Source organism: Oncorhynchus tshawytscha, linkage group LG08, assembly GCF_018296145.1.
Source record: "Oncorhynchus tshawytscha isolate Ot180627B linkage group LG08, Otsh_v2.0, whole genome shotgun sequence".
NCBI classification, from domain to species: Eukaryota; Metazoa; Chordata; class Actinopteri; order Salmoniformes; family Salmonidae; genus Oncorhynchus; species Oncorhynchus tshawytscha.
This window is the reverse complement of record NC_056436.1, coordinates 83366008-83388911: the sequence shown is the minus strand read 5'-3', so window position 1 is coordinate 83388911 and position 22904 is coordinate 83366008. Positions and strand designations below refer to the sequence as shown.

The window sequence follows — 22904 nt, the reverse complement described above, 5'->3', positions numbered from 1 at the left end:
TCTCTCTCTGTCTGTTTCTCTCTGTCTGTTTCTCTCTGTCTGTTTCTCTCTGTTTCTCTCTCTCTCTGTCTGTTTCTCTCTGTCTGTTTCTCTCTGTTTCTCTCTCTCTCTGTCTGTTTCTCTCTGTTTCTCTCTGTCTGTTTCTCTCTGTCTGTTTCTCTCTGTCTGTTTGTCTCTCTCTCTCTCTCTCTCTCTCTCTCTGTAATTAGTATACACAGAAGAAGCTCTTCACCAGCATGTAGAGGTAGAGAGAAAATGGGTCACAACAATCAACAAACATTCATGGTGTTTGGTTGGTCCCCCTCCTCAAGCACACAGCGAGCAGCCATTGAGAAGCCTTTAAGTACCACAGGATATGTTTTAGTCAAAGCCTGAGGCCTCAGCAGTAAGATGGGAGGATTTTTTGGGGGTTGTTGTCATATTTTTCAGACGGCTGGGCAAGAAGCGGCTTAGAGATTTTAGCTTTAGCCTGTCACATTTCAGGATTGCTGAAACACGTTTCACAAATAACAGTGACATGTAATGTTAGTCCCCAAACTCCTTCCACTAGAAATACCACTGTGAAACAAATTGGAACATCAGCACTGTACTCTGGATGGATATACTGTACAGAGGCCGGGCTGTTATCTACACTATTACTAGGTAATCATTTAAGACAATTAGACATACATAGAATCACTTGATGTACTTATAAAGGCTGTGACTTCACATTGACAGGCTCGGACATTCATCATCATTCTAGAAAAAGGGTTCATCAATGAATAAAACTGGTGTAGGGAGGAGGAAGATGGATATATAGGGAAGAGGAGGAGGAGAAAGATGGATATATAGGGATGAGGAGGAGGAAAGATATATAGGGAATAGGAGGAGGAGGGATATATAGGGAGGAGGAGCAGGGATATAAGGTGAGGAGGAGCAGGGATATAAGGTGAGGAGGAGGAGGGATATATAGGGAGGAGGAGGAGGGATATATAAGGAGGAGGAGGGATATATAAGGAGGAGGAGGGATATATAGGGAGGAGGAGGAGGGATATATAGGGAGGAGGAGGAGGGATATATAGGGAGGAGGAGAAAGAGGGATATATAGGGAGGAGGAGAAAGAGGGATATATAGGGAGGAGGAGAAAGAGGGATATATAGGGAGGAGGAGAAAGAGGGATATATAGGGAGAGGAGGAGGAGGAGGGATATATAGGGGAGGAGGAGGAGGAGGGATATATAGGGAGGAGGAGGAGGAGGGATATATATAGGGAGGAGGAGGGATATATAGGGAGGAGGAGGAGGGATATATAGGGAGGAGGAGGAGGGATATATAGGGAGGAGGAGGAGGAGGGATATATAGGGAGGAGGAGAAAGAGGGATATATAGGGGGAGGAGGAGAAAGAGGGATATATAGGGGGGAGGAGGAGGAGGAGGAGGGATATATAGGGGGAGGAGGAGGAGGAGGAGGAGGAGGAGGGATATATAGGGAGGAGGAGGAGGGATATATATAGGGGGAGGAGGAGGAGGAGGGATATATATAGGGAGGAGGAGGAGGAGGGATATATAGGGAGGAGGAGGGATATATAGGGAGGGAGGAGGGGAGGGATATATAGGGAGGAGGAGGAGGAGGGATATATAGGGAAGAGGAGGAGAAGGAGCAGGGATATAAGGTGAGGAGGTGCAGGGATATAAGGTGAGGAGGAGGAGGGATATATAGGGAGGAGGAGGAGGGATATATAAGGAGGAGAAGGGATATATATAAGGAGGAGGAGGAGGAAGAGGGATATATAGGGAGGAGGAGAAGGGATATTTTGGGAGGAGGAGGTGGGATATTTGAGGAGGAGGATGAGGAGGAGGGATATATCGGGAGGAGGAGGATGAGGAGAAGGGATATTTAGGGAGGAGGAGGTGGGATAGTTAGTGAGGAGGAGGTGGGATATTTGAGGAGGAGGATGAGGAGGAGGGATATATCGGGAGGAGGAGGATGAGGAGAAGGGATATTTAGGGAGGAGGAGGTGGGATATTAGGGAGGAGGAGGAGGGATATATAGGGAGGAGGAGGGGAGGGATATATATAGGGAGGAGGAGGGATATAGGGAGGAGGAGGAGGAGGAGGAGGGATATAGGGAGGAGGAGGAGGGATATATAGGGAGGAGGAGGAGGGATATATAGGGAGGAGGAGGAAGAGGGATATATAGGGAGGAGGAGGAGGAGGGATATATAGGGGAGGAGGAGGGAGGGATATATAGGGAGGAGGAGGAGGGATATATAGGGAGGAGGAGGAGGGGAGGAGGAGGGATATATAGGGAGGAGGAGGAGGGATATATAGGGAGGAGGAGGGAGGAGGAGGGATATATAGGGAGGAGGAGGAGGAGGAGGGGGATATAGGGAGGGGAGGAGGAGGAGGGATATATAGGGAGGAGGAGGAGGGATAGGGAGGAGGAGGGATATATAGGGAGGAGGAGGGATATATAGGGAGGAGGAGGAGGGATATATAGGGAGGAGGAGGAGGGATATAGGAGGAGGAGGAGGAGGAGGGATATATAGGGAGGAGGAGGAGGAGGGGGATATAGGAGGAGGAGGAGGAGGAGGAGGGATATAGGGGGAGGAGGAGGGATATAGGGAGAGGAGGAGGATGGATAGGGAGGGAGGAGGAGGAGGGATATATAGGGAGGAGGAGGAGGAGGGATATATAGAGAGGAGGGGAGGAGGGATATAGGGAGGAGGAGGTGGGATATATAGGAGGGGAGGAGGAGGAGGGATATAGGAGGAGGGAGGAGGAGGGATATATAGGGAGGAGGAGGAGGGATATATAGGGAGGAGGAGGAGGGATATAGGAGGAGGAGGGGGAGGAGGAGAGGGATATAGAGAGGAGGAGGAGGGAGGAGGAGGAGGAGGGGGATATAGGGAGGGGAGGAGGAGGAGGGATATATAGGGAGGAGGAGGAGGAGGGATATATAGGGAGGAGGAGGAGGAGGAGGGATATATAGGGAGGAGAGGAGGGATATATAGGGAGGAGAGGAGGAGAGGGATATATAGGGAGGAGGGATATATAGGGAGGAGGTGGAGGGATATATAGGGAGGAGGAGGTGGAGGGATATATAGGGAGGAGGAGGAGGGATATATAGGGGGAGGAGGAGGAGGGATATATAGGGAGGAGGTGGAGGGATATATAGGAGGAGGAGGGATATATAGGGAGGAGGAGGGGATATAGGGAGGAAGAGGAGGAGGGATATATAGGGGGATATATAGGGAGGAGGTGGAGGGATATATAGGGAGGAGGTGGAGGGATATATAGGAGGAGGAGGAGGGATATATAGGGAGGAGGAGGAGGGATATATAGGGAGGAGGAGGGATATATAGGGAGGAGGAGGGATATAGGGAGGAAGAGGAGGAGGATGGATATATAGGAGGAGGAGGAGGGATATATAGGGAGGAGGAGGGATATATAGGAGGAGGAGGAGGTGGAGGGATATATAGGGAGGAGGAGGAGGTGGTGGGATATATAGGGAGGAGGAGGGATATATAGGGAGGAGGAGGAGGGGAGGTGGAGGGATATATAGGGTGGAGGAGGGATATATAGAGAAGAGGAGGAGGAGGGATATAGGAGGAGGAGGGATATATAGAGAGGAGGAGGAGGAATATATAGGAAGGAGGAGGAGGAGAGATGGAGGAGGTGGGGGATATATAGGGAGGAGGAGGAGGGATATATAGGGAGGAGGAGGAGGTGGAGGGATATATAGGGAGGAGGAGGAGGGATATATAGGGAGGAGGAGGAGGAGGTGGAGGGATATATAGGGAGGAGGTGGAGGGATATATAGGGAGGAGGAGGAGGTGGAGGGATATATAGGGAGAAGGAGGAGGGATATAGGGAGGAGGAGGAGGAGGGGGAGGGATATATAGGGAGGAGGAGGAGGGATATATAGGGAGGAGGAGGAGGGATATATAGGGGGAGGGGAGGGAGGAGGAGGGATATATAGGGAGGAGGAGGAGGGATATATAGGAGGAGGAGGAGGGATATATAGGGAGGAGGTGGAGGGATATATAGGGAGGAGGAGGAGGGATATAGGGAGGAGGAGGAGGTGGAGGGATATATAGGAGGGAGGAGGAGGGGGAGGGATATATAGAGAGGAGGAGGAGGAGACAGGAGGGAGGGATATATAGGGATATATAGGAGGAGGAGGAGGAGGGATATATATGAGGGAGGAGGTGGAGGGATATATAGGGAGGAGGAGGAGGGAGGGAGGAGGAGGAGGGATATATAGGGAGGGGGAGGAGGAGGAGGAGGGATATATAGGAGGAGGAGGAGGGATATATAGGGAGGAGGGATATATAGGGAGGAAGAGGAGGGATATATAGGGAGAATGAGGAGGAGGGATATATAGGGAGAGGGGGGATATGTAGGGAGGAGGAGGGATATATAGAGAAGAGGAGGAGGAGGGATATATAGGGAGGAGGAGGAGGGATATATAGGGAGGAGGAGGAGGAGGGATATATAGGGAGGAGGGGAGACATAGGGAGGAGGAGGAGGGATATAGGGAAGAGGAGGAGGAGGAGGGATATATAGGAGGAGGAGGAGGAGGGATATATAGGGAGGAGGAGGAGGATATATAGGGAGAAGGAGGTGGAGGGATATATAGGGAGGAGGAGGAGGGATATATAGGGGGAGAGGAGGGATATATAGGGAGGAGGAGAGGGATATTTTGGGAAGAGGAGGAGGAGGAGGGATATATAGGGAGGAGGAGGAGGGATATATAGGGAGGAGGAGGAGGGATATATAGGGAGGAGGAGGAGGAGGAGGGATATATGGAGGTGGAGGGATATATAGGGAGGAGGAGGAGGGATATATAGGAAGGAGGAGGAGGGATATATAGGGAGAAGGAGGAGGGATATATAGGGAGGGAGGAGGGGAGGTAGGGAGGAGGAGGGATATATAGGGAGGAGGAGGAGGGATATAGGGAGGAGGAGGAGGGATATATAGGGAGGAGGAGGAGGGATATATAGGGGGAGGAGGAGGAGGGATATATAGGGAGGAGGAGGAGGGATATATAGGGAGGAGGAGGAGGAGGAGGGGAGATATAGGGAGGATGAAGGAGGTGGAGGATATATAGGGAGGAGGTGGAGGGATATATAGGGGGAGGAGGAGGAGGGATATATAGGGAGGAGGAGGAGGGATTTATAGGGAGGAGGAGGGAGAGGGATATATATATATTTTTTTTTTACCTTTATTTAACCATATAGCAGGTGAGCAGACAACACAGGTTACACATGGAATAAACAATTAACAAGTCAAAACACAGTAGGAAATATATAGAGAGGAGGAAGAGGAGACATAGGGAGGATGAAGGATGAGGAGGGAGATATAGGAGGAGGAGGGGGATATAGGGAGGAGGAGGAGGGAGATATAGGGAGGAGGAGGAGGGATATATAGGGAGGAGGTGGAGGGATATATAGGGAGGAGGAGGAGGAGGGATATATAGGGAGAAGGGGAGGGATATATAGGGAGAAGGGGGAGGGATATATAGGGAGGAGGAGGTGGAGGGATATATAGGGAGGAGGAGGTGGAGGGATATATAGGGAGGAGGAGGTGGAGGGATATATAGGGAGGAGGTGGAGGGATATAGGGAGGAGGTGGAGGATATATAGGGAGGAGGAGGGGATATAGGGAGGAAGAGGAGGAGGGATATATAGGGGAGGGGGGATATATAGGGGGAGGTGGAGGAGGAGGTGGAGGGATATATAGGGAGGAGGTGGAGGGATATATAGGGAGGAGGTGGAGGGATATATAGGAGGAGGTGGAGGGATATATAGGGAGGAGGTGGAGGATATATAGGGAGGGAGGGATATATAGGGAGGAGGAGGAGGGATATATAGGGAGGAGGAGGAGGGATATATAGGGAGGAGGAGGAGGGATATATAGGGAGGAGGAGGGAGGGATTTATAGGGAGGAGGAGGAGGTGGGGGAGACATAGGGAGGAGGAAGGAGGTGGAGGGATATATAGGGAGGAGGAGGAGGGATTTATAGGGAGGAGGAGGGGGAGGGATATATAGAGAGGAGGAGGAGGAGACAGGACGAGGAGGGATATAGGGAGGAGGAGGGATATATAGTGAGGAGGAGGAGGAACAGGGATATATAGGGAGGAGGAGGGGGAGACATGAGAAGGAGGAGGAGGAGGGATATATAGGGAGGAGGAGGAGGGATATATAGGGAGGAGGAGGAGGGATATATAGGGAGGGGGAGACATGAGGAGGAGGAGGGGGAGACATTAGGAGGAGAAGGAGGAGGAGGAGGGATATATAGGGAGGGAGGAGGGATATATAGGGAGGAAGAGGAGGGATATATAGGGAGAATGAGGAGGAGGGATATATAGGGAGAAGGGGGGATATGTAGGGAGGAGGAGGGATATATAGGGAGAAGGTGGGGGGATATATAGGGAAGAGGAGGAGGGATATATAGGGAGGAGGAGGAGGGATATAGGGAGGAGGAGTTGTAGGGATATATAGGAGGAGGAGGGGGAGACATAGGGAGGAAGAGGAGGAGGGATATATAGGGAAGAGGAGGAGGAGGAGGGATATATAGGGAGGAGGAGGAGGAGGGATATATAGGGAGGAGGAGGAGGGATATATAGGGAGAAGGAGGTGGAGGGATATATAGGGAGGAGGAGGAGGGATATATAGGGAGGAGAAGGAGGGATATATAGGGAGGAGGAGAAGGGATATTTTGGGAAGAGGAGGAGGAGGAGGGATATATAGGGAGGAGGAGGAGGGATATATAGGGAGGAGGAGGATGAGGAGGAGGGATATATGTGGAGGTGGAGGGATATATAGGGAGGAGGAGGAGGATTGATATATAGGGAGGAGGAGGAGGAGGAGGGATATATAGGGAGAAGGAGGAGGGATATATAGGGAGGAGGAGGGGGATATATAGGGAGGAGGAGGGGGGATATATAGGGAGGAGGAGGAGGGATATATAGGAAGGAGGAGGAGGGATATATAGGGGAGGAGGAGGAGGGATATATAGGGAGGAGGAGGAGGGATATATAGGGAGGAGGAGGAGGGATTTATAGGGAGGAGGAGGAGGAGGAGGGGGAGACATAGGGAGGATGAAGGAGGTGGAGGGATATATAGGGAGGAGGAGGAGGGATATATAGGGAGGAGGAGGAGGGATTTATAGGGAGGAGGAGGGGAGGGATATATTTTTTTTACCTTTATTTAACCAGGTAGGCCAGGAGAACAAGTTCTCATTTGCAACTGGACCTGGCCAAGATAAAGGAGCAGTGGAGACAACACAGAGTTACACATGGAATAAACAATTAACAAGTCAATAACACAGTAGAAACTATAGAAATATATAGAGAGGAGGAAGAGGAGACATAGGGAGGATGAGATGAGGAGGGAGATATAGGGAGGAGGAGGAGGGAGATATAGGGAGGAGGAGGAGGGATATAGGGAGGTGGAGGGATATAGGGAGGAGGAGGAGGAGGGATATATAGGGAGAAGAGGGGAGGTGGAGGGAGGGTGGAGGGATATAGGGAGGAGGAGGAGGGATATATAGAGAGGAGGAGGAGGAATATATAGGAAGGAGGAGGAGGAGGGATGTATAGGGAGGAGGAGGTGGGGGATATATAGGGAGGAGGAGGAGGATATAGGGAGGAGGTGGAGGGATATATAGGGAGGAGGAGGAGGGATATATAGGGGAGGAGGAGGAGGAGGAGGTGGAGGGATAGGAGGAGGTGGAGGGATATATAGGGAGGAGGTGGAGGGATATAGGGAGGAGGAGGAGGAGGGATATATAGGGAGAAGGGGGAGGGATATATAGGGAGAGGAGGAGGGATATATAGGGAGGAGGAGGTGGAGGGATATATAGGGAGGAGGAGGAGGTGGAGGGATATATAGGGAGGAGGAGGAGGGGGATATATAGGGAGGAGGTGGAGGGATATATAGGGAGGAGGTGGAGGGATATATAGGGAGGAGGTGGAGGGATATGTAGGAGGAGGAGGAGGAGGGATATATAGGGAGAAGGAGGGATATATAGAGGGAGGAGGAGGAGGGATATATAGGGAGAGGGGGAATATATAGGGAGGAGGTGGAGGGATATATAGGGAGGAGGTGGAGGGATATATAGGGAGGAGGTGGAGGGATATATAGGGAGGAGGTGGAGGGATATATAGGGAGGACGTGGAGGGATGTATAGAGAGGAGGAGGAGGGATATAGGGGGAGGAGGTGGAGGGATATATAGGGAGGAGGTGGAGGGATGTATAGGGAGGAGGAGGAGGGATATAGGGAGGAGGAGGAGGGATGTATAGGGAGGAGGAGGGATATATAGGGAGGAGGAGGAGGAGGGATTTATAGGGAGGAGGAGGAGAAGAGGGATATATAGGGAGGAGGAGGAGGGGGGAGATGAGAAGGAGGAGGAGGAGGAGGGATATATAGGGAGGAGGAGGGGGAGACATGAGAAGGAGGAGGAGAAGGAGGAGGAGGAGGAGGAGGGATATATAGGGAGGAGGAGGAGGGATATATAGGGAGGAGGAGGAGGGATATATAGGGAGGGGGAGACATGAGGAGGAGGAGGGGGAGACATTAGGAGAAGGAGCAGAGGAGGAGGAGGGATATATAGGGAGGAGGAGGAGGGATATATAGGGAGGAAGAGGAGGGATATATAGGGAGGATGAGGAGGAGGGATATATAGGGAGAAGGGGGGATATGTAGGGAGGAGGAGGGATATATAGGGAGAAGAAGGGGGATATATAGGGAAGAGGAGGAGGGATATATAGGGAGGAGGAGGAGGGATATATAGGGGGAGGAGAGTTGTAGGGATATATAGGGAGGAGGAGGGGGAGACATAGGGAGGAAGAGGAAGAGGGATATATAGGGAAGAGGAGGAGGAAGAGGGATATATAGGGAGGAGGAGGAGGGATATAGGGAGGAGGAGGAGGAGGAGGAGGGATATATAGGGAGGAGGAGGAGGGATATATAGGGAGGAGGAGGAGGGATATATAGGGAGTAGGAGGAGGAGGAGGGATATATAGGGAGGAGGAGGAGGAGGAGGGATATATAGGGGAGGATGTGGAGGGATATATAGGGAGGAGGAGGAGGGATAAATAGGGAGGAGAAGGAGGGATATATAGGGAGGAGGAGAAGGGATATTTTGGGAAGAGGAGGAGGAGGGATATATAGGGAGGAGGAGGAGGAGGGATATATAGGGAGGAGGAGGAGGGATATATAGGGAGGAGGAGGATGAGGAGGAGGGATATATCGGGAGGGAGGGGAGGTGGAGGGATATATAGGGGAGGAGGAGGGATAAATAGGGGGAGGAGGAGGAGGGATATATAGGGAGGAGGAGGAGGGATATATAGGGGGAGGAGGAGGAGGGGGATATATAGGGAGGAGGAGGAGGGATATATAGGGAGGAGGAGGATATATAGGGATGAGGAGGGGGATATATAGGGAGGAGGAGGAGGGATATATAGGGAGGAGGAGGGATATATAGGGAGGAGGAGGAGGAAGAGGGATATATAGGGAGGAGGAGGAGGGATATATAGGGAGGAAAGAGGAAGAGGGATGTATAGGGAGGAGGAGGAGGGATATAGGGACGAGGAGGAGGAGGAGGGATATATAGGGAGGAGGAGGGATATATAGGGAGGAGGAGGAGGAGGAGGAGGGATATAGGGAGGAGGAGGAGGGATGCATAGGGAGGAGGAGGAGGGATATATAGGGAGGAGGAGGAGGAGGAGGAGGAGGAGGAGGATGATGGAGGGATATATAGGGAGGAGGAGGGATAAATAGGGAGGAGAAGGAGGGATATATCGGGAGGAGGAGAAGGGATATTTTGGGAAGAGGAGGAGGAGGAGGGATATATAGGGAGGAGGAGGAGGAGGGATATATAGGGAGGAGGAGGATGAGGAGGAGGGATATATCGGGAGGAGGAGGTGGAGGGATATATAGGGAGGAGGAGGAGGAGGGATAAATAGGGAGGAGGAGGAGGAGGGATATATAGGGAGGAGGAGGAGGATATATAGGGAGGAGGGGGATATATAGGGAGGAGGAGGAGGGATATATAGGGAGGAGGAGGGAGGATATATAGGGAGGATGAGGAGGGATATATAGGAAGGATGATGAGGGATATATAGGGAGGAGGAGGAGGGATATATAGGGAGGAGGAGGAGGAGGGATATATAGGGAGGAGGAGGAGGGATATATAGGGAGGAGGAAGAGGGATGTATAGGGAGGAGGAGGAGGGATGTATAGGGAGGAGGAGGAGGGATATATAGGGACGAGGAGGAGGAGGAGGGATATATAGGAAGGAGGAAGAGGAGGGAAATATAGGGAGGAGGAGGAGGGATATAGGGAGGAGGAGGGATATAGGGAGGAGGAGGAGGGATATATAGGGAGGAGGAGGAGGGATATATAGGGAGGAGGAGGAGGGATATATAGGGAGGAGGAGGAGGGATATATAGGGAGGAGGAGGAGGGATATATTAGGGATGAGGAGGAGGGATATATAGGTAGGAGGAGGGATATATAGGGAGGAGGAGGGATATATAGGGAGGAGGAGGGATATATAGGGAGGAGGAGGAGGGATATATAGAGAGGAGGCAGAGGAGGGGGAGACATAGGGAGAATGAAGAGGAGGAGGGATATATAGGGAGGAGGAAGGATATGTAGGGAGGAGGAGGAAGGATATGTAGGGAGGAGGAGGAGGGATGCTGAAGGAGGATGTTGGTGGGGGTTGAGGGATGCATTGCAGAGGGCATCTCCTGGTCTGGTAGGCCTTGTTCTCTCGGGCAGTGTCCTTGTGCTTTCTGCTTGTCTCTCTGACCCTCAGCCTGCAACCATGGCACATCATCTCACTGCCCTCCATATCTCCTCCTTCTCCTCCATGCCATCTGTCCACCTCTCTGTCTGCGTGTCCTGATGGTAGAGCTGTCATCTAGTCCAGGTCTCTCTCTCTCTCTCTCCTGTTGCAGGGAGCGTGATAGTGTCAGCCAGACTCCCTCTCCTTGCCTCTGACAGGTTTACTCCAGCTCATAATCCCAAACACCGCACTCATAAAGTGTGTGTGTTTGTGCTTTTGAAATGCATTTTTCAATCATTTCCCTTCCTCTGATAGCTACAGCGCTTTAGATACACAACCAGAACAGGTACACAGAAACACATTGCTCCGGCTTTCATTTCCATCTCCTCAGTGCCTCAACAATACACAGACACTAATAGACCGGTGAGCATCAGTGAATTACACGTCTGTCATTTATAAAATATTGTAGGAAAGATGAAATGTCTAATCCTAGTTGGGAAAAAATCCCATGTCTGTTCCCTCAAATCGTTGTATTATTTATCCTTCGGAGGGAAGGTGTCTCCTCTGACATCTCTCTCTGTGTCCCTTATGACACCTCTGTCCTCTCTGACATCTCTCTGTGTCCCAAATGACACCTCTGTCCTCTCTGACATCTCTCTGTGTCCCAAATGACACCTCTGTCCTCTGACATCTCTCTCTGTGTCCCATATGACACCTCTGTCCTCTCTGACATCTCTCTCTGTGTCCCGTATGACACCTCTGTCCTCTCTGACATCTCTCTCTCTGTGTCCCAAATGACACCTCTGTCCTCTCTGACATCTCTCTCTCTGTGTCCCAAATGACACCTCTGTCCTCTCTGACATCTCTCTCTGTGTCCCAAATGACACCTCTGTCCTCTCTGACATCTCTCTGTGTCCCAAATGACACCTCTGTCCTCTCTGACATCTCTCTCTCTGTGTTCCAAATGACACCTCTGTCCTCTCTGACATCTCTCTCTCTGTGTCCCAAATGACACCCTATTCTATATATTATATAGTACATTGGCATTTTGTGTTGCACACCTGGTCTCCGTGGAAACAGGATGGAACCCTGTAAAGAGGTAGTGATGACATTAAGTTACACCTTGGCTTTTGTCTGTCACACACTGCCTTTGATTGACAGCTCTGTAAGTGTTGGATCACACTGGTAATGAGAGGGATGGCGTGCGTGTGTTTGTGATGACTGTTTCTGGTTTGTTGTTTTCCACGTCGGTGTGCGTCAGTGTGTAAAACGCCTGTGTGTGTGTTTTTTGTACCTCTGTTGCACGTGCAGCAGCTTCTGTCCCCCCTCCTCTCCTCTCCTCTCCTCAGCCAGCCAGACTGGTCTCAGGAGCAGTCCCCAGGAAACCTGTGACAGAGCCCGTGTGTGTGTTTGAAAATGGCTGTGTTCGCCGAGATAAGCAGATCAAAGCATGCTATTCATGTAATTGGCTTTCAGAAGCACACAGCCAAACCGTCTCATATCCGTGTGCAGTAACACTCAGTCGGAAGGGAGATTATTGGGGCCGGCAGGGAGGAGAGAGAGAGAGAGGAGGAGGGGAGCGGATGGAGGGAGCTTCATTGTTGCTCATTAAAAGCCGTGGAAGACGAGGAGGAGAAGCAGGGATGGAGGAAAGGGAGATTGGAGGTGTCCAGAGTTAAATGTCAGGTCGTTCAGGACCAAGGACAACCTCCAAGTGTCCTACACATAGACAGAGAAAGATGCTCCTTTTGTCAATTTATACCCGCACTACCCCATTTCATCCCCAATTCTCTCTTTCTTTCCGTTTTCCCACTTTCTCAAATGAAAATGTTCCATGGGCATGTTGTTATAAGATGTTAATATGATGTTCCCTGTCATAAAACCCACAGTATTATTCACAATATCCTATTTCTGACGTTCATCTGAGACACTTGTCCCGCCTGTCTTTCTTCTGCTGCTGATGTCGAATGCTACTGTCTGCTAGACCTAGAGAACCTCTGTGAAGCTAAACGTCCGCCCCCCCTACCTCTGTCTTCTCCTCCACCTCTCTTCCAGGTCAGCCTTTTAAGCTTGACCCGAAGACGGCCCACAAGAAGCTGCGCCTGTCCAACGACTGCCTGACCATGGAGAAAGATGAGAGCTCCCTGAAGAAGAGCCACACTCCAGAACGCTTCAGCAGCACGGGTTCGTACGGAGCAGCGGGATCCGTCTTCATCGACAGCGGCTGTCACTACTGGGAGGTGTTGCTGGGCGCCTCCACCTGGTGAGTTGGGATATTGATAATACTGTATGTACACTGTTCGTTGCCACACGGTTTCATGCAAAAACACTTCATTTTCCTCCCATCGATCCCACATAGTGGTGGAATAAGCTTTATCGATAAAAAAATATGTCAACTGAATAAAATAGAGAAACGCAGCATATATTTTACTGAGTTACAGTTCATATAAGGAAATCAGTCCATGTAAATATATTCATAAGGCCCTAATCTATAGATTTCACATGACTGGGAATATGACTGTTGGTCACAGATACTAAAAAACAAAAATGGGCCTCACAATGGGCCTCACGATGGGCCTCACGATGGGCCTCACGATGGGCCTCACAATGGGCCTCACAATGGGCCTCACAATGGGCCTCACAATGGGCCTCACGATCTCATCATGGTGCCTCTGCGGATTCAAATTGACATTGATAAAAATGCAATTGTTTTTTGTTGTTGTCCGTAGCTGACGCTCTGTAATCCCCTCTGACAGGTACGCTGTGGGCGTGGCTTACAAGTCAGCCCCTAAGAACGAGTGGAGTGGAAAGAACTCGTCCTCCTGGGTGTTGTCCCGCTGTAACAACAACTTCATGGTGCGTCACAATGGCAAGGAGATGCTGGTGGAGGCCAGCCACCAGCTCAGACGTCTGGGAGTCCTTCTGGACTACGACAACAACTCCCTGTCCTTCTACGATGCCATGAACTCCCAACACCTGCACACCTTCGAGGTCAGCTTCCTGCTCCCCGTGGCACCCACCTTCATGATCTGGAACAAGTCGGTGATGATCCTGTCGGGGCTTCCTGTGCCGGACTTTGTGGACTGCCCTGAGGAACACCAGGAGGGGATGATGACCCTGTGTCGTCAGCAGGATTCACCCTACGTGTCGGGTATGAAGGGCTGTCACTGAGTCCGGGACTGGGGTGACTCCCAGTCCTGGAGACCCGACAAGGGCTTGGACTGGACTCTGAACTGGGCTGGGCTAGACTCACTTACTTCCTGGGTTTGTGGGCCAATGGGGTTGAATCTTTCTTCTCCTCAGCTTCCTACTTCCTCCTCTTCCTCCTTTTACCCAGCTTTCCTATTTCCTGTTTTCTCTTCATGGATGGTTTGTCACCTTACCTACTACTTGTCTCAGTGTGAGGATGTGTGTTGTTGTTTATGATATTTACAAACCATCACAGAAGCTTGACTTGCATTGTGTGACTACTAGTCTTGTATTATAAGAAACTTTATTGATCATGATTGATTTGAGGAAAACATGTTAATTATTTATGAATAATAAGTTGGTCTGCTTTTATTTTCTTCTCAATCTCAATGTATTCATGGGACACTTTTTTGGATTGGTCTTTATTTCCTCGGTGTTTAAAAAAAAAAAGACAGAACATGTATTTGGACATGGTTGTTCTCGCTCTAGGTAGCATAGTGGATTTATCTTCTATAGAAATGGGTTAAGAGTATGACGGTTATGCGATTTTTAACACAGTGAAATGAACAAAACTGACGAATTTAAAAAAAATTACGAAAGTTGAATATTCAGGGAGGGAAGAGAGAGTTATAACATTGGATATGCTATCGGTTTTGATGTCATAGCATGATGTGTATTTCCTCTGTGATTAATTCACACTTCATGTTTTGTTTACTTCTGTTTTGCTGTGATAAAAGCATGCTGCGTTATAGGATCCCACTTCACTGCCCTTCACTGGTTCACTTCCAGGTTATCATGAGGTATTTCCATCAGAAACCATCAGCTTTCTATTCAAGAAAGTCACCAAAAATTTCACCGAATAAGGTTAAGATTCCACAGAGAAGACCTTGTAGGTCTATGACATCATCATTTAAAAAAAAAAAAGGAAAGCGTTACATCATCAAATACTTATTATTTATTTGGGCTTTTTCTGTTGTTGTTTGTGGCTTTGGTGGTGTGGACTATGATTTAGAATGATTTTTTCCTGTGATTTAATATTCAGGGATTGAAGACGTAGTGGGTCCGATTCAAGACAATCAATGGTACATTTATTATGCAGAGAAAACATAAGTAGCGTGTAGCTGAAAAACCACTGAACTAGCATGATGTAATACTGCAGATACTAACCTGTTAACTTACTGAAAACCAACGGACGCTTTATTTTGTTTTCATCGAATTAAACGTAGTAGTGAAGACATTGGGAACAGACGGAGTCGTACTACCGACGACGCCACCGTCCTGATGCCGGTGGTTCAATCTCTCACCACATAGCAAGGTATTTGGGACTTGTCCCAAATGGCACCCTATTCCCTATATAGTGCACTACTTTTGAATGTAAAAAAAAAAAATGATGCACTATGTAGGGAATAAGGTGCCATTTAAGACACAGATTTAGTTTTCCATGCTAAATGTCAAATTTCCTGTTTTTTTTTTAAGTTCCTGTTTTTAATTTGAAAGCACAAACTAACCACCAGGCAGATTTGTCTTTGGCACCGTGAAAGTGGGAGACAGAAAGACAGACATATGAATGGATCTGTGACTAACTGGTCCGTCCTCAAGCTTCTTCAAAGAAACAATAGCTACTTTAAGGCTGGAGTGAGTCTTGAGTTCCATTATGGACCCAACAGAACACAGTGGGGTCAATAATAAGATGAGACTGGTGAGTTCCATTATGGACCCAACAGAACACAGTGGGGTCAATAATAAGATGAGAATGGTGAGTTCCATTATGGACCCAACAGAACACAGTGGGGTCAATAATAAGATGAGAATGGTGAGTTCCATTATGGACCTAATAGAACACAGTGGGGTCAATAATAAGATGAGAATGGTGAGTTCCATTATGGACCTAACAGAACACAGTGGGGTCAATAATAAGATGAGAATGGTGAGTTCCATTATGGACCTAACAGAACACAGTGGGGTCAATAATAAGATGAGAATGGTGAGTTCCATTATGGACCTAACAGAACACAGTGGGGTCAATAATAAGATGAGAATGGTGAGTTCCATTATGGACCTAACAGAACACAGTGGGGTCAATAATAAGATGAGAATGGTGAGTTCCATTATGGACCCAACAGAACACAGTGGGGTCAATAATAAGATGAGAATGGTGAGTTCCATTATGGACCCAACAGAACACAGTGGGGTCAATAATAAGATGAGAATGGTGAATTCCATTATGGACCTAACAGAACACAGTGGGGTCAATAATAAGATGAGAATGGTGAGTTCCATTATGGACCTAACAGAACACAGTGGGGTCAATAATAAGATGAGAATGGTGAGTTCCATTATGGACCTAACAGAACACAGTGGGGTCAATAATAAGATGAGAATGGTGAGTTCCATTATGGACCCAACAGAACACAGTGGGGTCAATAATAAGATGAGAATGGTGAGTTCCATTATGGACCCAACAGAACACAGTGGGGTCAATAATAAGATGAGAATGGTGAGTTCCATTATGGACCCAACAGAACACAGTGGGGTCAATAATAAGATGAGAATGGTGAGTTCCATTATGGACCCAACAGAACACAGTGGGGTCAATAATAAGATGAGAATGGTGAGTTCCATTATGGACCCAACAGAACACAGTGGGGTCAATAATAAGATGAGAATGGTGAGTTCCATTATGGACCCAACAGAACACAGTGGGGTCAATAATAAGATTAGAATGGTGAATTCCATTATGGACCTAACAGAACACAGTGGGGTCAATAATAAGATGAGAATGGTGAGTTCCATTATGGACCTAACAGAACACAGTGGGGTCAATAATAAGATGAGAATGGTGAGTTCCATTATGGACCTAACAGAACACAGTGGGGTCAATAATAAGATGAGAATGGTGAGTTCCATTATGGACCCAACAGAACACAGTGGGGTCAATAATAAGATGAGAATGGTGAGTTCCATTATGGACCCAACAGAACACAGTGGGGTCAATAATATGATGAGAATGGTGAGTTCCATTATGGACCCAACAGAACACAGTGGGGTCAATAATAAGATGAGAATGGTGAGTTCCATTATGGACCTAACAGAACACAGTGGGTTCAATAATAAGATGAGAATGGTGAGTTCCATTATGGACCCAACAGAAAACAGTGGGGTCAATAATAAGATGAGAATGGTGAGTTCCATTATGGACCTAACAGAACACAGTGGGGTCAATAATAAGATGAGAATGGTGAGTTCCATTATGGACCTAACAGAACACAGTGGGGTCAATAATAAGATGAGAATGGTGAGTTCCATTATGGACCTAACAGAACACCAGTTCAAGCCGATGAGAATGGTTCCATTGAAAGAGCTAGCTGAATACTGGACTCAAGAGGTCAGAGGTCTTTTAAATAACACTGCTTTGATTATAACAGGTGGGAACACTTCACTGTAGACCCCCGTACGTATGCATTCATAAAGCCTTTATAACAACTACATTAGACAACATCAGTTAAATGCTGTTATTAAGGGTTATATCAGTGCTGACTGAAGGGGAGGTGTTTGTGTTTTCATTTTTCTTTTTTTAGTCTAGCAGCAGATTTGTGAATATTAGCCCTTACAACAAAAATAAAAGATTGCAGTTTTAAAACTGCAGTAAAAGTGTAGTAACTACAGTCGACTGTGGTGTTTTGGAAGCGGTGATTGCAGAATAACTGCAGTGTTCTGCACTCTAACTGCAGTTACACTGCAAAATTACTGCAGTAAAAAAACTGTTATTTTGGATGCAGTATTTTGCAACGTACTACAGTTATACTGCATTCTAACTACGGTTATATTACAGTGTACTGCAGTTATACTGCATTCTAACTACGGTTATACTACAGTGTACTGCAGATGTACTGCATTCTAACTACGTTTATACTACAGTGTACTGCAGTTATACTGCATTCTAACTACGGTTATACTACAGTGTACTGCAGTTATACTGCATTCTAACTACAGTTATACTACAGTGTACTGCAGATATACTGCATTCTAACTACGGTTATATTACAGTGTACTGCAGTTATACTGCATTCTAACTACGGTTATACTACAGTGTACTGCAGATGTACTGCATTCTAACTACGTTTATACTACAGTGTACTGCAGTTATACTGCATTCTAACTACGGTTATACTACAGTGTACTGCAGTTATACTGCATTCTAACTACAGTTATACTACAGTGTACTGCAGATATACTGCATTCTAACTACGGTTATATTACAGTGTACTGCAGTTATACTGCATTCTAACTACGGTTATACTACATTGTACTGCAGATATACTGCATTCTAACTACGGTTATACTACAGTGTACTGCAGTTATACTGCATTCTAACTACGGTTATACTACAGTGTACTGCAGTTATACTGCATTCTAACTACAGTTATACTACAGTGTACTGCAGATATACTGCATTCTAACTACGGTTATATTACAGTGTACTGCAGTTATACTGCATTCTAACTACGGTTATACTACAGTGTACTGCAGATGTACTGCATTCTAACTACGTTTATACTACAGTGTACTGCAGTTATACTGCATTCTAACTACGGTTATACTACAGTGTACTGCAGTTATACTGCATTCTAACTACAGTTATACTACAGTGTACTGCAGATATACTGCATTCTAACTACGGTTATATTACAGTGTACTGCAGTTATACTGCATTCTAACTACGGTTATACTACATTGTACTGCAGATATACTGCATTCTAACTACGGTTATACTACAGTGTACTGCAGTTATACTGCATTCTAACTACGGTTATACTACAGTGTACTGCAGTTATACTGCATTCTAACTACAGTTATACTACAGCGTACTGCAGATATACTGCATTCTAACTACGGTTATACTACAGTGTACTGCAGTTATACTGCATTCTAACTACGGTTATACTACAGTGTACTGCAGATATACTGCATTCTAACTACGGTTATACTACAGTGTACTGCAGTTATACTGCATTCTAACTATGGTTATACTACAGTGTACTGCAGTTATACTGCATTCTAACTACGGTTATACTACAGTGTACTGCAGTTATACTGCATTCTAACTACAGTTATACTACAGTGTACTGCAGATATACTGCATTATAACTACAGTTAAACTAGTGTACTGCAGTTGTACTGCACTCTGACTGCAATCTTTTTTTGTAAGGGACCTTTCTTGAATTATCAGAAATATGACCAATTTGAAGAAAACATCAGAGGTGAAAACTGTGGCTGCTGATTTCTGGGCTGAACTAACAAGATACATTTTTATTTGTACAAGAAGTGCATTTGACTGGGTCACCTACCGTATGCATGACTTGGTTCATACAGTCTGTGTATCTCATGATGGTTTTTATAGAAACAGATTCATCACAAAATGTCCATTTGAAATAGACAAATTTATTGAGACATCTGTGTTCATGCATATCATTCAGGTAGTTTTGCTGTGCTTTGTGCTACTACTACCGGATCAATAAACATACTGAGAATAATTTACTCTCTTTTGTAGTTCAGTCACCTTCCAGACATGATGGAATAGATCATCATTTTGCATTTCCTTTGTGTTTCTAAAAGGAATTAACTCTAGAAATAGATTCTTTACTTCTCTCCTCTGATATTTGGATCAAAACAACAGCTGTATGTTCAGTAAAACAACATCAACATAACACTTTTGTTTCAAAAGATCTCTGACTCGTAGAAAGAAAATGATTTAACATTTTATAATCTACAAAAATATATTAACTAATGTTATTTATGTGAACTTAAAAGTTACATTTAAAAGTGTTATTATTTTACTATCCTCACTCTCTTTCTCACTTTCTCACAGATAGGTCCGTTGTGTCGCTGTCTCATGGAGATATTAGTGGATGACATCTGCCGAGACACTGGACTCAGAATGGAGAACCTTGTAACATCCACGATGGACAGAAATATATGTCATGCCATCATTCAGCAAGTAGCTAAGCATCTCATGGGTTTGTAGAGAGGGGTTGTCTAAGCCTGCATTTTCAGGCCTTGAGGGTGTGTGGGCGTGGGGATGAGAGACGCCTGCTGGGCTGGCAGGTCATACAGGGCCCAGGGTTAGTTGGAGGGGCATCGCCCTGTACCCCTCATCTGCTGTCCCTGGCACTGGGAATTAGTGTGCACTTCAGGTCTGTCGTTCTGCCCTGAATGTAATTGTTTTTATTCTAGGCCTGGAATGGCTCACAGGTCTGCTCCATGCCAAGTCAGATGACGGCAGAACACCCTTGTGTAACAATGGCTCTTATCATTGTCAACATGCAATGCATTTGGGGAAAATCCTCCTAGAAAAAAAGAAAAATGTATATTCCTCTCATTAGTGGCTTTTTAATTGCTTTGCCTCTTGCAGCTGTATGATGCTGGCAACCAGAAACTCAACTTCCCCAAGACAGAAGGAAATCCAACCAAATTACGAGACACTAACAAAATGTTCACTGCATGTGTGCATCCGCCTCTATCCACATGAAATGTTGATCTAATTACATATCAAAGGCAGCGTTAGATAACACTACCCTTCATTAGCCGTTCATGACTCATGTTGGCGGCAGGGTAGCCTGGTGGTTAGAGGCAGGGTAGCCTGGTGGTTAGAGGCAGGGTAGCCTAGTGGTTAGAGGCAGGGTAGCCTAGTGGTTAGAGGCAGGGTAGCCTAGTGGTTAGAGGCAGGGTAGCCTAGTGGTTAGAGGCAGGGTAGCCTAGTGGTTAGAGGCAGGGTAGCCTGGTGGTTAGAGGCAGGGTAGCCTAGTGGTTAGAGGCAGGGTAGCCTAGTGGTTAGAGGCAGGGTAGCCTAGTGGTTAGATTGTAGGGGCGGCAGGGTAGCCTAGTGGTTAGAGGCAGGGTAGCCTAGTGGTTAGAGGCAGGGTAGCCTGGTGGTTAGAGACAGGGTAGCCTAGTGGTTAGATTGTAGGGCGGCAGGGTAGCCTAGTGGTTAGAGGCAGGGTAGCCTAGTGGTTAGAGGCAGGGTAGCCTAGTGGTTAGAGGCAGGGTAGCCTAGTGGGAGGCAGGGTAGCCTAGTGGTTAGAGGCAGGGTAGCCTAGTGGTTAGATTGGGGGCGGCAGGGTAGCCTAGTGGTTAGAGGCAGGGTAGCCTAGTGGTTAGAGGCAGGGTAGCCTGGTGGTTAGAGGCAGGGTAGCCTGGTGGTTAGAGGCAGGGTAGCCTGGTGGTTAGAGGCAGGGTAGCCTGGTGGTTAGAGGCAGGGTAGCCTGGTGGTTAGAGGCAGGGTAGCCTGGTGGTTAGAGGCAGGGTAGCCTAGTGGTTAGAGGCAGGGTAGCCTAGTGGTTAGAGGCAGGGTAGCCTAGTGGGTAGAGGCAGGGTAGCCTAGTGGTTAGAGGCAGGGTAGCCTAGTGGTTAGAGGCAGGGTAGCCTATTGGTTAGAGGCAGGGTAGCCTAGTGGTTAGAGGCAGGGTAGCCTAGTGGTTAAATTGTAGGGGTGGCAGGGTAGCCTAGTGGTTAAATTGTAGGGGTGGCAGGGTAGCCTAGTGGTTAAATTGTAGGGGTGGCAGGGTAGCCTAGTGGTTAGCTTGTAGGGGTGGCAGGGTAGCCTAGTGGTTAGCTTGTAGGATCTGGCAGGGTAGCCTAGTGGTTAGATTGTAGGGGTGGCAGGGTAGCCTAGTGGTTAGAGTGTAGGGGCAGCAGGTAGCCTAGTGGTTAGAGTGTAGGGGCAGCAGGTAGCCTAGTGGTTTGAGTCTGGGTAGCCTAGTGGTTAGATTGTAGGGGCGGCAGGTAGCCTAGTGGTTAGAGTGTAGGGGCGGAAGGGTAGCCCATCCTCCTCCAGCTCCTCCACCTCCTCAACCTCTACCACCTCTCCTCCTCCCCATCCTCCTCCCCATCATCCTCCCCATCATCCTCCACCTCATCCTCCTCATCCTCCTCCACCTCCTCCTCCACCTCATCCCCATCCTCCTTCTCCTCCTCCACCTCTTCCCCATCCTCCTCCACCTCATCCTTCTCCTCCCCATCCTCCCCATCCTCCTCCACCTCATCCTCCTCATCCTCCTCCACCTCCTCCTCCACCTCATCCCCCATCCTCCTCCTCAACCTCCTCCCCCCACATCATCCTCCTCATCCTCCTCCACCTCATCCCCATCCTCCTCCTCAACCTCCTTCTCCTCCTCCACCTCCTCCCAATCCTCCTCAACCTTCTCCTCCCCATCCTCCCCATCCCCTTCCTCCTCAACCTCCTCCTCCTCAAGTGCCTCCTCCTCAACCTCCTCTTCCCCCACTTCATCTTCCTCCTCCACCTCATCCTCCTCCTCCCCATCCTCATCCTCCTCCTCAACCTCCTCCCCATCCTCCTCCTCCACCTCATCCTCCTCCTCCCCATCCTCATTCTCATCCTCCTCCCCATCCTCCTCCACCTCATCCTCCTCCTCCCCTCCCCATCCTCATCCTCCTCCCCATCCTCCACCTTAACCTCCTCCCCATCATCCTCATCCTCCTCCTCAACCTCCTCCCCATCCTCCTCCCCATCCTCCACCTCATCCTCCTCCTCCCATCCTCCTCTTCCTCAACTTCCTCCTCCACCTGCTCCCCGTCCTCCACCTCATCCTCCTCCTCATCCTCCTCCTCAACCTCCTCCCCATCCTCCACCTCATTCTCCTCCTCCACCTCATCCTCCTCCCATCCTCATCCTCCTCCTCCTCAACCTCCCCATCCTCCTCCTCGACCTCATCCTACCCATCCTCATCCTCCTCCACCTCATCCTCCTCCACCTCATTCTCCTCCTCCTCATCCTCCTCCTCCCCATCCTCCACCTCATCCTCCTCCTCCCCATCCTCATCCTCCTCTTCAACCTCCTCCCCATCCTCCTCCTCCACCTCATCCTCCTCCTCCCATCCTCCTCTTCCTCAACCTCCACCTCAACCACCTCCTTCACCTGCTC

General features: G+C 48.3%; 1 protein-coding gene across 3 annotated transcripts in view; it reads left to right on the top strand.

Moving 5' to 3' along the window:
• The window catches only part of LOC112257051 (probable E3 ubiquitin-protein ligase MID2), a 213253-nt gene extending 198353 nt beyond the window's left edge, over window positions 1-14900 (top strand). For all 3 annotated transcript variants that reach the window (XM_042326121.1, XM_042326119.1, XM_042326120.1), the window contains 2 exons: window positions 12830-13037; window positions 13531-14900. In XM_042326121.1, the coding sequence (XP_042182055.1) occupies window positions 12830-13037; window positions 13531-13945 (623 nt within the window). In that variant the 3' untranslated portion in view covers window positions 13946-14900. The remainder of the gene's footprint in view (window positions 1-12829; window positions 13038-13530) is intronic.
• The last annotated feature ends 8004 nt before the right edge of the window (window positions 14901-22904 follow it).